The 17847-nt window shown below is 36.1% G+C and overlaps 1 protein-coding gene across 1 annotated transcript in view; it reads right to left on the reverse strand.

Moving 5' to 3' along the window:
* Positions 1 to 8959: 8959 nt before the first annotated feature.
* The window catches only part of AADACL2 (arylacetamide deacetylase like 2), a 31245-nt gene continuing 22357 nt past the window's right edge, over positions 8960 to 17847 (reverse strand). The window contains 1 exon segment of the mRNA XM_032409191.1: positions 8960 to 9562. Within this exon segment, the coding sequence (XP_032265082.1) occupies positions 8960 to 9562 (603 nt within the window).

Raw genomic sequence — 17847 nt, forward strand, 5'->3', positions numbered from 1 at the left:
AAAAGAAGGGCCATATGCACCCCAATGTTCATAGCAGCAATGTCCACAATAGCCAAACTGTGGAAAGAGCCGAGATGCCCTTCAACAGATGAATGGATAAAGAAGATGTAGTCCATATATACAATGGAATATTACTCAGCCGTCAGAAAGGATGAATACCCAACATTTGCATCAACATGGATGGAACTGGAGGAGATTAAGCTAAGTGAAATAAGTCAAACAGAGAAAGACAATTATCATATGGTTTCACTTATTTGTGGAACATAAGGAGTAGAATGGAGGACATTAGGAGAAGGAAGGGAAAAATGAAGAGGGGGGGAGTTGGAGGGGGAGATGAGCCATGAGAGACTCTGGACTCCGGGAATCAAACTGAGGGTTTTAGAGGGGTGGGAGGTGGGGGGATGGGTTAGCCCGGTGATAGGTATTAAGGAGGGCACGTATTACATGGAGCACTGGGTGTTATACGTAAACAATGAATCATGGAACACTACATCAAAAACTAATGATATACTGTACAGTGACTAACATAATAAAAAAAATTATTAAAAAAAAGCAATGCTTCAGAAAGAAAAAAGAAGATAACTTTTATCTATATGAAGGAATGAAGATTTACAGAAAGATAATCATTTGGGTCAATACAGATGTTTTTTCTCATCTTAAAAATGCTTCAAAAGATAATCAACAATTTAAAAAATTATTACTATAATTTTGAGTTCATAACATATAGCATTGAAATATATGGCAACAATAACCAAAAAGATGGGAGAGAGGAAATGGCAGTAAACTGTTGGAAAGTTCTTCCTACTTATATGAAGTAGTACATTATTTAAAGTTAGATGTGATAACATAAAGATGCACATTGTAAATTCTAAAGCAACCATTAAAAATAATAAAACCAAGAGGTATATCTCATAACCCAATAGTGGAGAAAACAATTAAATTATAAAAATGCTGAAATAATTAAAAAAAAAGGAAAATGGTGGGAGAAAAGCAAATGTGACAAATAGGAAACAAATAGCAAGAGGATTTAATCCCATCCCTATACATCTCCAGATATGTCCTGTATATGTAATTTCCATGTTATCAAAAAGGATGTCTCTCTGACACTACATATTACATGAAAGGTATCTCAGCCCTTAAGATTATCTACTGAACTTCTGTAATGGAAGATGTTCGCAACAGGGCCCAATAATAGACTAACACTTTTTCAAAAACATAGTATGTTGCCTCTGCATCAAATACATTTTGAATCCGGAATCCCAAAGACACCACTGGGTGGCAGTGCTTGACTTTATTTTTTTTTATTTTTATTTTTTTTATTTTTTTTAATTGTTATGTTAATCCCCATACATTACATCATTAGTTTTAGATATAGTGTTCCATGATTCATTGTTTGTGCATAACACCCAGTGCTCCATGCAGAACGTGCCCTCCTCAATACCCATCACCAGGCTAACCCATCCTCCAACCCCCTCCCCTCTAGAACCCTCAGTTTGTTTTTCAGAGTCCATCATCTCTCATGGACTTCCAGCTCTACTACAAAGCTGTCATCATCAAGACAGTATGGTACTGGCACAAAAACAGACACATAGATCAATGGAACAGAATAGAGAGCCCAGAAATGGACCCTCAACTCTATGGTCAACTAACCTTCGACAAAGCAGGAAAGAATGTCCAATGGAAAAAAGACAGTCTCTTGACTTTATCTGCAAGTGTCTAGTGACCACCTCCAAAATCCTGCGTGCAGACCAGATTTTGTTCCAGACCCTGGCCAAATTCGTTATTTCAATGTATAGGAGTTAACAGGGTGCCTATGTTGGTATATACATCTAGCAAGATCCAAATACCCTACAGGGACTGTGTTTATTTCTTAATGTTCATCCAGCAGAGACTATTTTGTTCCATACATCCATGAAATGTATCTCAAGTTCCTGAATCAAGCTATTCTTAGAAAATTTGTTGATTAGGTTAGTTCCTGTATTTTATCTATTTTGATTAACTATCTTCAGCTAATCATGTGAATCAATATAATCTTTGGTTTTCTCCCCAGAGAGAAATTATCCTGATATGCTACTATAATGAATTACCTTCCTCTTAATATTCACCAGGTCAAAATTGTGCCTAACATAGTAGTGACAGTATTTGAGAGGGGTCAGACATCCCTGAAGGAAGATAATAAACATATATTGGAGTACCATCCAAGTGAAGGCAAATTATGTCTGAATTTCTTCTGAAGTTGGGATAGGAAAGAAAACATTGGTTAAATCTAGAAGAGCCTACTAGTCACCTTTATCTTGCTGCTCTTCTCAAAGAGCTTTCACTGAAATATTTCTGATTTCCAGATTGGTATACACAAGTGTTAGGCCTTCTACCTGGATGAACCACAGCTACCCCAACAAACATTCTCTCTACTTCCTACCCCAACAAAAAAATTCAGAATTCTCTATATGCATATGCATCTGTATATAGAAAATGTGCATTGCACAAATTAATTAGAAAAAAATTAGCAATGGAAAAACAAGCAAAACACTTGAATATGCACCGCATGAAAGAGAAACACTTAAGACCACTAAGCGCAGATAGATAACCAAACTCATTAGTATTTAGAGAAATGCAACTAAAACAAAAATAAAATACTATGTCAGACAAATTTAATTGGCAAAAATGAAGAAGTTTAACAAATCAAATTACTGGAAAAGATGTAGTAGAATATATATATCTCAGGTACATATATATATATGGGTGTATGTGTGTGTATCTGAGAAAAATTCTTACATATGTGCACCTGGAGGCCTAGAAAAGCGTATTTATAACAGCATATTTTGTAATAGCAAAATAACACCAAAAAACCCCCACAAAAACAAAACAAAAACCTGGGAAAAACCTAAATATTCCAAAACAAGAGAATGGTTAAATAAATTGTGACATATTCTCATAATAGAACATTTCATGCATTGGTGAAAATGAATAAGATTCCATTCCATGCAACATCTATGGCTAATGATTGAGTGAAAGTCATGTCTCAAAAGACTACATAAAGTATAATTCCGTATTTTGCCCCTAAAACAAGCAAAACTAAACATATTGCTTACGACCGCTTACACACATCTAAAAAATATTTTTAATAAAAGAAAAAGAGAATTGCATACCCCCAAATCAGAATTTTAATTGTTTCTTAAGAGAAACAGAGACTGGATAGGAGAAATATATAGGGAGCTAAAACATATTGGTAATATTTAGTTGAAGTGGACATAATAGTGAATTCATGGTGTTTTATTATAAAGACTTTCAAAAGAGAGAGAAGATAAAGAAAGAAATTAATTCACTCTTGAAGGGCATGGGCAATCTGTAATAAGTGTAAGCCAGAGAGTCCATTTAAGGCCTTCTATGCTTTCAGGGGTCTCTCCCAACCCAAAAGCCCCTGTGCTCAGCCAGACTATTCCTCCCAGCTCCCAAAGAAAAAAAATAAATAAATATTTTTTAAAATGTAACTTCTGAAATAAGATTCATATTCTCTACACAAACAATTAAAGTGCTACAGCTACTGATAGAAGTCTACACAGCCAAAATGGAGGCCAGACACAAGTAATGGCCAGGATGGTCATTTGGCACAAATCCACGGGTGTGACAGTCTGACGTGACTGTGAGGCTTTAAGGTATTTTGATGACAGACTGTGAAAAGCAGAGGGGATTATGTGAAATGCGAGCTGAAAGTTTCATCAGATGGATCATTTAACTAACTGATAATTGACCTTGCTTCTTTTGTAACACATACTTAGAAATTATAATGTATATTACTCATTCCCTTCTGAGACCAGCTTTACCTGCATCTCACAAGTCATGATATGTATGTGTTTTCATTATCTTTCAATTTCAAAATGTGTTCTAATTTCTATAATAGTTTTTAACTCTAAGTTATTTATTTTTTATTTTTTTTTAAAGATTTTATTTATTTATTTGAGAGAGAGAAAGCATGAGAGGGGGAGGGTCAGAGGGAGAAGCAGACTCCCTGCCGAGCAGGGAGCCCGATGCGGGACTCGATCCCGGGACTCCAGGATCATGACCTGACCTGAAGGCAGTCGCTTAACCAACTGAGCCACCCAGGCACCCTAACTCTAAGTTATTTAGTAATATAGTTATTACTTTCAAACTGATGGGGATTTTCAAATTATTGTTGCTATTAACTTCTAGCCTAATTCCATTATAATCAGAGGATATGCTCTACATCATTTGAAATTTGACAAGAATTGCTTAATGGCCAAGAAGATTTTTTAATGTTCAATGTGTACTTGAAAAGAATGTGTATTATGACATTATTTGCTACTGAGTTCAATGTGTGTTAATTAAACCATTTTTATTAATTATGTTGTTAAAATCTTGTCTACTTATTAATTTTTTGTCTGTTTTTTTCTATCATTTACTGAAAAAAGATGGGCTCAAATCTTCCACTATGGGTCCTTAATTTTGAAAATCCCCAAATCTACCCCATGAGAATCCACACAGAAATTCAGATAATAAAACAAAAATCTATGGACAATATACTATGAAGCAAAATATGAGCCAGAATATAAAGTATCCATACAAACCTACAGGTATGAATGGTCAGAACAATCCACCGACAACTGCAAGCCCTGTGCAGCATCAGTGACAGTACAAGAGTCTGCCTTTGGCTCGGGTCATGATCCCAGGGTCCTGGGCTGGAGCTCTGTGTTGGGCTCCCTGCTCGGCGGGGAGTCTGCCTCTCTTCTCCCTCTACCCCTCCCCTTGCTTGTGTTCTCTCTCCCTCTCTCTCTCGCAGATAAATAAAATCTTTAAAAAAAAAATTTTTTTTAAATGAAGACTAGACAAGAATCAACACAAGGGAGAGAAAATATGGAAAATGTCATAGGGGAAATACAGCCTGAAAATTAGGAAAAAGTTTAAAATAAAAAGGAATTTAATGGCTACCATATGATTCCATTTGTATGATATTCTAGGAAAGGCAAACTCACAGAGATAGAAAAGAGTAGTTGCCAGGGGCTAAGGGAAACAGGAAGAAATGTTTTGGGGGTGATGGAGCTACTTTGGGCCTTCACTGTGGAGAAATTTACATGACAGTATGTACAAACTTGGTTTGTACACCAAATATAGTGAACTTTATAGCATGTAAGTGTAAAAAAATGTGAATGCAAAGAAGAGATTATGAACAAGATTAAAATCACTTTAAAATCCACAAATAAAGAGCAGAGGGAAAGAATATCCAACATAGATATGATAAAATTTCCCATAGAAGAAAAAGCAAAACAAGGAAATGGAACATTTGCTAAAAATTATTATTTGAGAAGATGTCACTGAAATTAAAAATAAGAAGTATTTGAACCTAGATAGTAATAAGGTGAATGGCATGCCTGGGAAAAATCAAACCAGAATAACCAACACTAAGACATAATTTAGTAAAAATTATTAGTTTTTAAAGAAAAAACAATCTCTTACACATTAAGGAAAATAAGACCAAATAACTTACAGGGGAATGAAAAACCAAAGGCCTTCAGATATTTTATAACAATTTTTAAGCCAAAAAGAAATATATATATACATAACCAATATTATATCAAAATATGTATCAAAATATATATAAATCAATATCCATAATAATCAATGATTTTTTTATCCAGTCAAAATTAATTTCAAATACAAAGGCTGAATTTTGTCTCCCCATAAAAGATATGTTGGGGTCCCAACCCCCAATACCTAAGATTCTGATTTTATTTGGAGATAGGGTCTTTACAGAGGTAGTCAAGTTAAAACGAGGTCATTAAGGTGGGTCCTCATCCCATATGACTGGTGTTCTTATAAAAAGGAGAAAATCTGGAGAAAGAAACATACATAGAAGGCCATGTGATGATGAGTTGTGCTGCCACAAGCCAAAGAGCTCCCAGAGCCTAAGAGAAGGCTGGAACAGATCCTTCCCTAGCACCTGCAGAGGGAGCATGACCCTTGGCCACCTTGATTTCAGACATCTAGCTTCCAGAACTGTGAGAAAATACATTCGTGTTGTTTGAGCCACTTTGTTACAGCAATCTAGGAGCACAGGACAGATTATCAATAAAAGTAACAGATGACTCACAGAGCTTAGATAGATGAAGTCAGTAACTTTTTCTATATAGTTTCCCCAGGTATTACAAAGATAGATTATACAGATACAACAACAAGACTTGGTCTAAGACACAAACTACAATATTAACCTCTCTTTTGGTACCTAGAGAATTTTTACCCTGATTATCAAGTTCCATATCACTATTTCTCTTTGGGACAGATAAAAGTGTGGAAACTAATCAATGTCTGGATAACATAGCTAGAAAAGAGAATGAAAAGCTTGGAGATTTTAGGTGACATTGTACGGGACATAATCAGATCTTCCCTTATATTGCCAATAAATAAATTAGAGCACATGACTTTTGCTTGGATGTTTCCAATCTTTTTTTAAAGATTTATTTATTTATTTGAGAGAGAGAGCAAGTGGGGGGAGAAACAGAGGGAGAGAATCTTCAAGTGGACTCCCCACTAAGCACGGAGCCCGATTAGGGGTGGGGGGGCTCAATCCCACGACCCATGTGATCATGACCTGAGCCAAAACCAAGAGTTGGACGCTTAGCCGACTGAGCCACCCAGGTACCCTGGATGTTTCCAATCTTGATAGCTTTATCACAGTGCTCCAATACCACCACATAAAAGGCAACCAATTTTGGGAGTATGGCCCAGTGAATCTAACCTTGTAGCATGTCAACAGTAATCAAAGCTACATAAATTCACTGGGTAGCCAAGAGCCCAGTGTCAGAAATTGCAAAGGAAGTCTGTCTAGCAGTGGCTTTTGCAAAATGTCTCTCTTCCAGAATGTTCTGAGACCAAATTTACAAAATAAATAAATGAGGATTGACTGGGCTACCTTAGCACACATTTCTGCCACATTCTTAACTATCAAAATAATAAAAATTAAAATTAAAAAAATAAAGGAAAAGTGCTTTCCCACTCTGGAATGTAAGGCTTTTCAGGAATTAAATGCTTTGAACTTTTCTCTAGCTGTGAGCCAGCCTTCCTGTCCAAGGATATGAAACTGCATGCTAGTGAGACTACACACTCATGCTCACAAGATTGAAAGAAGCTTTCATCAAGAATCACTATGAGAAATATTCAATGAACAATCAACAAAATGTGCTTTCTGGAAAGATGCACCTTTTATGGTTTGCTTGCATATCAGTTATTTTTGCTGAATGTGCTATCATAATGAAGAGTTTTCTAAGAGTTTTTTTTTCTCCCTGATTAGAACTGGTGGCCAGTATACTAAATGATGAAAAAGAACTGGAATCAGATTCAGTATCACAAAAAAAATTTTTTTACAACAACTTAAAAAAATATTTTAAAGGAATTTAAAGGAAATTAAATCAGAACTATAACAATATAATTTGTTATAAGATCAACTTTCCATACAGATTTTATAAACCTCAAAGGAGAAATATAACTGACTCCAATGACATTCATTTTGTTCTCATTTGTGATAGTCACAGATGTTTTTCTACCCTTCAGGTGTTGAAAGTGAGCTGAAGAAAAACAGCTCTTTGCACATACTTACTTTCTTTCTACATTAAAAAAATATGAAAAATATGTATGAGTTTGTGGACTGTTGAAATTGTCATTTTTAATTGCCTGCTGAAAAATGTAGGTTTGATATAATGTCTGTTCCTTATTGAACAAGTTAGATATTTCAGTTGCTCTTGGGTCAACTAGCTTGTAAATTTTCACAACCCCTACCACACACATAGAGATACACACAAATTTCTTGCTACATTTTTAACTTCTTAACTTGATTCAACTGGTTATACTTAATATCCAAGATTCATACTACTGTATTACAGGTATTTTTTTCATAGCAATAAATCTTTAGTTTTAGTTTATGATTTCACTCAACAAAAGGCTTGTAGAAGTGATTTATCATTTGGGTAAAATGACATATTTGACAGTTTTTTGAAAACCTTGTTCACTCCATACTGAGCTGGGCTATATTGTTGAATTCATATTTAGATTAGAATGAATTATAATGAATTATAATGTTGATCTGTTGCCTTTTTAAAACATAACATTTGACTGAAAATGTGAAAAAAAAAGGTCTTCCAAAAGACATCTAAATCCTAATTCCTGTGAATGTTACTTTACATGGAAAAAAGACAGGTATTTGTAAATGTAATTAAATTAAGGATCTTGAGATGGGGATATTATCTTGGATTACTTTGGTGGACCCTAAATGCAAACACATGTATCTTTCTAAAAGGGAGGCTAAGGAAAAGGCCATGTGAAGATGGAGAAGAGAAAGATTTGAAGATGCTAACTTTCAAGATAAAATAATCTGGCTACACCAAGGAATACTGGCAGCCATCAGATGAAAGAGGCAAAGAGCTCCATCTAGAGCCTCCACAGGGAGTGTGGCTCTTGCCAACACCTTGATTTTGTGACTCCCAGAACTCCTGAGAGAAAATATTTCTGTTGTGTTAAGCCACTAGATTTGTAGTAATATGCTACAACAGCCACAGGAAACTAATACAATTACCTTGTAATTTTTTTTCTTTATTTTTCCTTTTCCCACGCAGTATTGCAATTTCTGTGCCTGCCTGGAAACTATCTTCTCTAATTTGCCAGTAACCATTCTTATTTCTCAACTTTAATAGGGATCGGTCCCTATCGGGACCAACATAATTATAATCAACTATAATCACCGATGCAAATGAAGGGATTAAATGCATTTTACAACTGCAGGTTCTGTGAATCAGAAAAATTAACTAGTTCGAGGACATACAGTAACTGTTATAACTGCTTTAAATCTAGATTCAGATAACACAAATGACATTGTTCTTTGCACTACAACTACAAAATATCACAAATTACAATCCATTGCCTGATGGCCATATATATTTTACATATACTATATTTATAAATTATTTTCCAGCCAACTAATATACATATCTCTTATCCTGAAACCTAGATGTAAATACAGTGGTGATGCCATGAATGATAAAGCTCCATGGATTCCATTCTCAATATGGTCATGAGTAACTTGAACTCCAACATTTCGAAGTCTTGAAACATACATAAATCTATCATCCTTCAAAAGATCATATTGACAAGTAAGAATATAGGTTGGTGGCAAATTCTGTAACCAGGAATCTTTGGCTAACAAGGGTGAAGCTCTGATACCCGTAAGTGCTGGAAATGAATAATTGTGTCTTCCAAAAATTGGTTCAGTATAAACATAACCCTTTCTAAACTTCTCGGGTAAGAGAGTACTCCAGTTAGCGAACTTAAACAGATGTCTTGATCCCAGAGGCATATGTTCATTTCTTCTCATTGCCTGGAGAAATGCTTCATTCTTGTTGAAATATAAACTGATGAGTTTTATGGCTAAGTCCCTTGTTAGAACTATACCATTCTCATTTTCTTGGTGAGATGACACATAGGAATCAATTAGCTGTAAGCTAGGGTAAAGTAAAGCTTGTATCTTGACTTTATGTTAAAATTCAAGATCATTCTGCACCTGAAAAAACATAAGATGTCTTATAAGCAAAGACTTCCAAAACACCAGGAGGAAGAGATTGAATTCTAATAATTTAAGCAATCGTGTGATAAACAAATCTACAAAATTGATGTGATATTATAATTATTTTCACAATATTTATGATGTCTTCCAGTGGCAGGAAAAAAGGTCAAGCTCATTTCAACAGTAAAGTTTTAAAAATATTGTTTGTGTGTGTGAGAAAGGGAGAAAGAGAGATACACACTCCCAGTCATAAAATAAGTCATGGGGATGTAATGACAGCATGGTGACTATACTTCAATAATACTATATTGTATATTTGCATGTTGCTAAGATAGTGAATCTTAAAAGTTCACATCACAATAAAAACAATTTGTAGTCATGTGTGGTGGTAGATGTCAACTAGATTTATTGTGTTGTCAGTTTGCAATATATACATATATCAAATTATCATACTGTACATCTGAAACTAACATAATGGTATATGTCAATTATATATCTATAATTTTTTTTTAAAAACAGACATATGGCAGGAGGTGAGGCACAATTGGGCTGTACCCAAGAGCAATCTGAGAGACTGGGAGCAACAGACACAGTGAGCTCCTCAATCTGAGGCAGTGACAGGAGGAACAGCAACCTGGCTTCATAACCACTAGTCGCACAAACCCTGCTAGATTTGCTTTAGCAAGTTGATGGTTTATCATCAATTGGCTAGATTTGCTTTAGCAAGTTGATGGTTTATCATCAATTGGAAGCTGGAGAACTCCCACATGGAGCCTTCTATAGTCTGAACATTTATGTTCCTCCAAATTCATATGTTGAAAATCTAATAACCAAGATGATGGTATTAGTCAGTGGAGTGTTTGGGAGGTGATTAGGTCACCAGAGTGTAACATTCCTGAATGGGATGAATACCCTTATGAAAGAGGGCCCAGAGAGCTAACTCAATAAAATGAGTGCAGTACACTGGGCAAAGGGGAAAAAAAGAGAGAGACGGGGAGAGGGAGATACATACATATAATGATGCTTTTGTCAAAAATCACCGATGCAAATAACCTGAATAGTATATTCCTGAGGGAAATTGACAGTATATATAAATTTGTAAAAATTCTTGACTGAAAACAACCACAAGGAATGGAAGAAATACATGCAATTATTAAAATAATATTTTATCTTAAAGTTTAAAAATTAAAATAAAATATTAATATTAAAATGAAAATATTTTGAAGTTTAAAATAATATTATTTGGCTATTAAGCAAGTTCCCAACATCATACATAAATTTTAAGAAACACATTTAAATGTAAAAGTACACAAAATGATGTACTGTATGTTGGCTAATTGAACACAATAAAAATGAATAAATAAATAAATAAATAAATAAATAAAATGTAAAAGTAGAGAGACAAAAAGAAAAAGAAAAAAAAGCCAATTGGTAGGTAACTTACTTTCTGAAAGAATGGTGATATTTGGAAAACAAAGGGATGAAATTATTTTAAAAAAATTTGTTGATATTTACAGTTTGACGTGCAAGGAGAAAAATGTGAAATATTTGATAAGGAGCCCTTTTTTCTTTCCAGAGGTGAAGGGTGTCCTGGGGTTCACCTATGACCCTGTGGACCGTAGGAGAGAACCTCAAAATAATCTCCAAGGAGCAAGTGTCTTAGCTAGAGCATCGCATCTGAGACAATGACATCTAGACAAATGAAAAAACCTGCTACTGCCCCAAGTGAAAAGCTCAGGACTGGAGGACGTACCTATAAGTCAATCTTTCACCACAGTGGCTGGATGAACCCAAAGGATGGAATAAACTGAAATCCCAGAGGTACCTCAGAAAGGGAAATAGTATCCCACCACCTCCACGATGCTCTCTGAAGGTGCTGGAGGCTTCACAAGGTTAGAATGAAAATGAGCCAAAACAATATTCCCTGACAGAAACTCCCAAATCTTTTCCAAGTGCCCTCAGGTAGATGATTTATTGAGCAAAAGTTCACCATCAACATCCCACTGCCAAAATCCTAAACCTAGACAAAGAAACAAGCTGCACCACAAACACAGGGATAGGGCAAAAGGAACCCACCAACATCCTGATCTGGCCCTAACTGCCCTTTCTGGAATGTCAGATGAAATAAATTATCTTCCCACAAATGTGTCACTACTTACCACCTCTAGGTCCCTATTACATCATTTGTTGCTTGGTCATTCAATGCACCTTCCTATTTCTCGGTCATCCTTTGAAGCTCATTTCAAAGTTAACCCCCTTCACAATATTGGAAGAGAACCTGCTGGTCAGATCCTCCAAATCTGGCAGTTTTGCCCTAGTTTTAACAACTATGTTATCAGTCCAGTACGAATCTTCTCAGATGTTTTCTACACATTCTATATATATTTATAAATATGTATGTGTGATTATGCATGTGAGTACCTTTACTTCTCAGATAATGAAGTGTTCAGTTGAGCATTAAAAAAAGTAGAGAAATGAATAAATCAATATTGCTGCTCAGTTTATAATGCTCTTAAGAGGACGCTATCGTTAAACCAGAAATCACAGGATGTAAGAAGCAGTAAGAGACATATAACAAATAGGTCCCAACAGTAACACTGAATTATTGAATTATCTATAGCTTTGTTCTTTCCTTCTAGACCCACATAGACTCAAAGACAGTTAGCTAATCAGAGTGCAAAGGTCCAAATACGCATTAATATTGATCCATAAACATTACTACTGGAAGCCCTGAGTGGACCATCCTATAATATAAATGTGACTACCACATGAATGGATATGTATTTCTCATTTCATGGGCAATTCATAAGTACCTGACTGCAAAAAATGTATAAGACATTTATTTATCTCAGGACATTATTACTCTGAAAAGAACAAGAATGAAAATACAAAGTCAAAAAAAAATTTGAGAAAGATTCCTTGCGTGTTATAATATTCTTGAGGTTTAAACACTGGTAACTGTTCTTGAGTTGTCATTTAAATTTTTCTTATTTTTCAGTATAATAAAGACCTTTGGGTAACCCAGTAAAAGGCTATGGAATATGTTCAACAAAGTACATCCTTATTCTTAATCCTTTTCAATAATTAACATTATTTCAATGAGAACACAGTGGATATGAGGCATTTGAACTTCCCTTTTATAATTAAGTAACATTAATCCTAAATTCATGAAATCTAAAAATAGAATTCTCTCATATAAACTATTCCCTCTGCTCCTCTTTTATTAAACCATGTAATTTGAATCTCTAACTGGTTTTTCAAGTCATGCCACTATATTATTGTTATCATGAGAGTAGTTTATTCACACCATGGTAAAGATTGGTCTCCTAAATCTACATATTTGAGAATGAATCTGGAACCAGTTCATCAAAGGCTTCTGTGTCATGCTAAAAAGCTTGGAGTGACATGAGGGTCAGAACTATTTTCACTCCTACATTAATTCCTTTGTTTACAACCAACCCCCATGAGTTGGGAATGGTGGCTGAGGCTGATAGCAAAGTCAGAGAAAAGATGCTTCATGACTTTATGTCCTGCACAGAGAGGCCTGTGTCAGTCTACTGACTCCCCTGCTTTGAAGCCCATTCACAGTCGTTGTCCGTCATGGATATCTGTGCCTGACATAAAGCCTGCTCCAGACAGTCTGAAGCGTTACCGATCCTCTCCCATTCCCCGGATGTCCCAAGACCATCTGTTGGGGCATGGTGCTTTCCTAGAGAGAGGTAGGTTTTGCTGCCAAGGGCCTATACTACAGTTCCTGCACTGAGTCCCTCATTATCCACTGCCCCTCTCAAACCAGTCACTGGTTCGAAGGGTCCCTACCACCTAGCCCCCTGGTTTGGATGTGTGTTATCCAAGTTCTGCACATCCACAGCAACTTATCCATTGACTGTCATCCACAGAAGTATAGATGTATACAAAAATTAACTTATATGTAGAATTCCTACATCACTAGTGCTAAGTCTTATTCATCACACTTAGCAGACCTACTATTTTCAACCCAGGAATCCCAGCTTCATAGCAACTAGAATTGTAACTCCCACTAATTTTCCTTTTCATTGACCACCCCACTCCACACCACACCCAATTTCACCAATATACAGATAGCCAGTGCGTATTTGGGTGAACTATGAACCATCATGAAGGAATTCCAACATAAGAGGCCTTTTGGCCTCATCCTAGGGTGCATGTTCCAACTACACTGGAAGCTGGAGAACTCCCACATGGAGCCTTCTGTAGTCTGAACATTTATGTTCCTCCAAATTCATATGTTGAAAATCTAATAACCAAGATGATGGTATTAGTCAGTGGAGTGTTTGGGAGGTGATTAGGTCACCAGAGTGTAACATTCCTGAATGGGATGAATACCCTTATGAAAGAGGGCCCAGAGAGCTAGCTTTCTCCTCCCACCACATGAGGATATAATGAGAAGCTTGCATCCTGGAAGAGGACCCTCACCAGACCATACTGACACCCTGATGTCAGACTTCCAGCCTCCAGAACAGTGAGAAATAAATTTCTGTTTTTTATAAGCCACCCAGTACCTGCTATTATGTGATAGCAGCCCAAATGGAAAAAGAAAGGGCCCTTCAAAAAGCCCAAGATGATCAACTTGCTCTCCTCCTTAAGGATTTATCCTGTTCTTTCCTGCTCCTTATTCCTTCCTTGAAAATCGCACTTCCCATTTTATGTCCTAAAAGTAGGACAGTGAAACAGAGTATATGACTCAACAGTGCTGGATTCATGAGATACCATGTCCAGGTACAAACCTAGTAACTGGGGAAGAAGGGCCTGAAATCAGTATTGCTCAGTGGTTAAGCTTTTCATATCCAAGTTTGAATCCTGAATTTATATTAACTCTATGACCTTGGACAAGACACTTAACTTTGTAAGGCCTCCATTTCCTGATCTCTAAAATTGATATAAATTAGTAGATACGGCATATCAGTTTTGTGCGGGTTAGATAAAGCATTTATAGTATGGTTCTAGGCATTTGGTAAGCACTCAGTAAATGATAGCTATCCTTCTTATTGTCATGGAGACAAATGTAATAGAAATCCAACAGCTTATCCTTGAAATGCTTCAGAAAATGTTTCTTGGGGGCGCCTAAGTTGCTCAGTCGGTTAAGTGTCTGCCTTCAGCTCAGGTCATGATCCCGGAGTCCTGGGATTGAGCCCCAAGCCTGGGTCCCTGCTCAGCAGGGATTCTGCTTCTCCTTCTCCCTCTGCCCTTACCCCGCTTATGCACGCTTTCTCTCTCTCAAATAAATAGATAAAATCTTTAAAAAAAAAAAAAAAAAGAAAGAAAGAAAATGTTTTTTGATCTTCCACCGAGCAAACCATAGGAAATATTGGCTCAGCTCCATTTTTGTTTGAGGATGAACCAGTGGTGTCTTATCTGGACAAAAGTTGTAATAACTCTTGTGCAAACCCATGGCTCAGACCTCAGAAGTCTTTGAAAAAACATACCCTCTCCCCAACCCACTATCCTAATCCACAATACTCTCTTTGGTCATCAGTGTATTGCAATTCTTTCCCATGTTCTCCTTCCCACTCTCTCCCACCTTCTACACTACTCTCCATTTTGCAACAGTATTTTTTTTAAGTTTTTACTTAAATTCCAGTTAGTTAACGCACAGTGTAATGTTAGTTTCAGGTGTACAATATAGTGATTCAACACTTCCCTACAACACCTGGTGCTCATCACAGCAAGGGCACTCCTTAATCCCCACCACAGATTTAACCCATTCTCTCCACCACCACCTCTACCCTGGTAACCATCAGTTAGCACTTTATAGTTAAGAGTCTTTTTCTTGGTTTGCCTCTTTTTTTTTTCCTTATGATGGTTTTGTTTTGTTTCTTCAATTCCACATATGAGTGAAATCATATATATAATGGAATACTCAGCCATAAAAAAAAATGAAATCTTGCCATTTGCAATGATGTGGATGGACCTAGAGAGTATTACGCTAAGTGAAATAAGTCAAACAACAGTATTTTTTTAAAATACAAATGTGATTAAAATTTTTCTATGACTTCACAATGCCCCTGGAGTCAAGTTAAAAAAAAAAAAATTCAAAAGGCCCTTGTATGATTTGCCCCTGCTAAATTGTCTAACATCACTGTCCACCATACTTTCCTCTGATGTAATATCTATGAACTTCTTTCTTTTGGGGGGGGGGAGGTAAGATTCAAAGAAACAAACAGTGCATAAATAGGGAGGGGACAAAAATGAATCCACTCATGCTCTTCTCAGGCAAATAGCAAAATCAACTTGATTCCAAAGACGAATAATCAGTTACTGCTCATTTCAGCCATGTGCAGAACCAGTGTCTTTATTTAATCTCTAAATTTTTCCCACAAAAACATGTTGAAGATAATCTGTAAGACTGTGCTCTGTTACACAATGGGACAGATTACAGGAAGCTGCTAAGCAGGTAAAACAGGCTGAAGAGAAGCAAAAGTCAAATCTTGGAGTATTCTGAAGGGTAGAGGAAGAAGGCAGGAAGAGGACAGGTATGATGTCAGGGTTTGGATACATAACGATTTAAAAAAAATTGTTGTTTCCAGATTCCAAAATACTTAAGAGTCTAGTTGGGAACATGCACATGCAACAAATAATAGAATAATCACTATACTGTAACTGTGTAAAACTGCTTCAGGTAATATAGAGGAGGTTTGCCTGTGGGAGTTTCTAGCTCTTATAGAATATCCAGGTGGGGAAAACTGGATATATGTGTTTTGAGCTCATGACCGTGGCCTTAGTGGGAGACATAACTTTAAGAGCCTTCAGCAGATCAATCAGAGCTGAAGCCACAAGGCCAGGCAGAGAGTAGCATAAAAGGCAGAAGGACCAAAGGTTGAGCCCTAAGGGATACCAGATGTAAAAGAATGTATAGACCAAAAGTTTGTCTCACATAACACTGGTTGGAAGAGAAGTAAGATGAAGACAGAGAGAGTGCTATTACAGACCTCATGGGAAAAAGGGAGTATTCTAAGGCAAAACCTGGAAAGAGTTTTAAGTGATAAAAGGAAGTTATATAAAAAGAACAACAATAACAAAAATGCCCTTAAATAGAGAAATAATGAGATCCCTGACAAATTTAGCCACAGCAAGTTGAAGAAATGGCCAGGGGGAGAACACAAAGGTGATGAACTGAGGAAGGTATACATTACAAGTATGTAGAAGAGGAGCATAATTTGCTTTTAATTCAACTGGGTACAAAAAGAAAGGCTTGTGATAGAACAGAAGGTTGGATAAAGGATTAAGAAAGGCTCATTAACTTTGTGTTTCTTTTTGTTTTGATTTGGAGATGAGAAGGCCCAGATATGGTTATATGCTGAAGTAAAAGAGCAAATAAGGTTTGAGATTTTGAAAATACTGGGAAGGAAGAGAATAACTTCTAGATAAAGATTCCTGAGGTGGCAGGAGGTGGGAGGGAAGTAATCCAGCAGAGGTGGTGGGATGCTTTTGAGCCTGAGAAATACAGGCTTCTAGTTATAAAATGAATAAGTCACAGGAACAAAAGGCACAGCACAGGGAATATAGTCAATGATATTGCAATAGTGTTTTATGGTGACAGACGGCAGCTACACTGGTGGTGAGCGTAGCACAATGTAGAGAGAAGTTGAATTATTATGTTGTACACCTGCAACTAATGTAACATTGTGTGTCAACTATGCTCAAATTTTTAAAAAAATTAATAAATAATTATAGAGGCAACTAAATAAAGATTTCAATGATGACCATCCAAACTGGAAGAAAGAAAAAGGAAGAGAAATGATGAACACATAAAAATTAGCTTCACTAGTAATAAAAACTGGAAATTAAAATACCATTTTTAACCATAAAAAAACAGGGGAGAAGACATGTAAACATATATAGCGGAATTTTGTTTGATGTTTGGTTGGTGGATTTGTCAGTTGGTTTTGGAGATAATACAGGATTTAAAAGAAGAACGTATCTGGTGGCCATTTGCCCATTATCTCTTTAAGAAAATGTGTTTCAATTCACAGACAATAGACTTAAAACTAAGCTTGTGAATCAAAACTAATTTCAAGTGTAGATCTCTTAGAGGAGAGAAGAAAACCAGGGAAAGAGAAACAGCGACAGAGAGATAAGTAGAAATTCTTCACATAACATAAATATCTGGCTAACATAAATATATCTTACCCTTAAACGTCCTTATTAAAAATAATAATAATAAAATAAATAAAAATAAATAGATAAATAAAAAGTCTGGCTACTTAAGGAAAATAATACCTCACTAAAAGCATCCTCAACAT

The sequence above is a fragment of the Phoca vitulina genome, unplaced genomic scaffold (assembly GCF_004348235.1).
Source record: "Phoca vitulina isolate PV1807 unplaced genomic scaffold, GSC_HSeal_1.0 scaffold10, whole genome shotgun sequence".
NCBI lineage: Eukaryota > Metazoa > Chordata > Mammalia > Carnivora > Phocidae > Phoca > Phoca vitulina.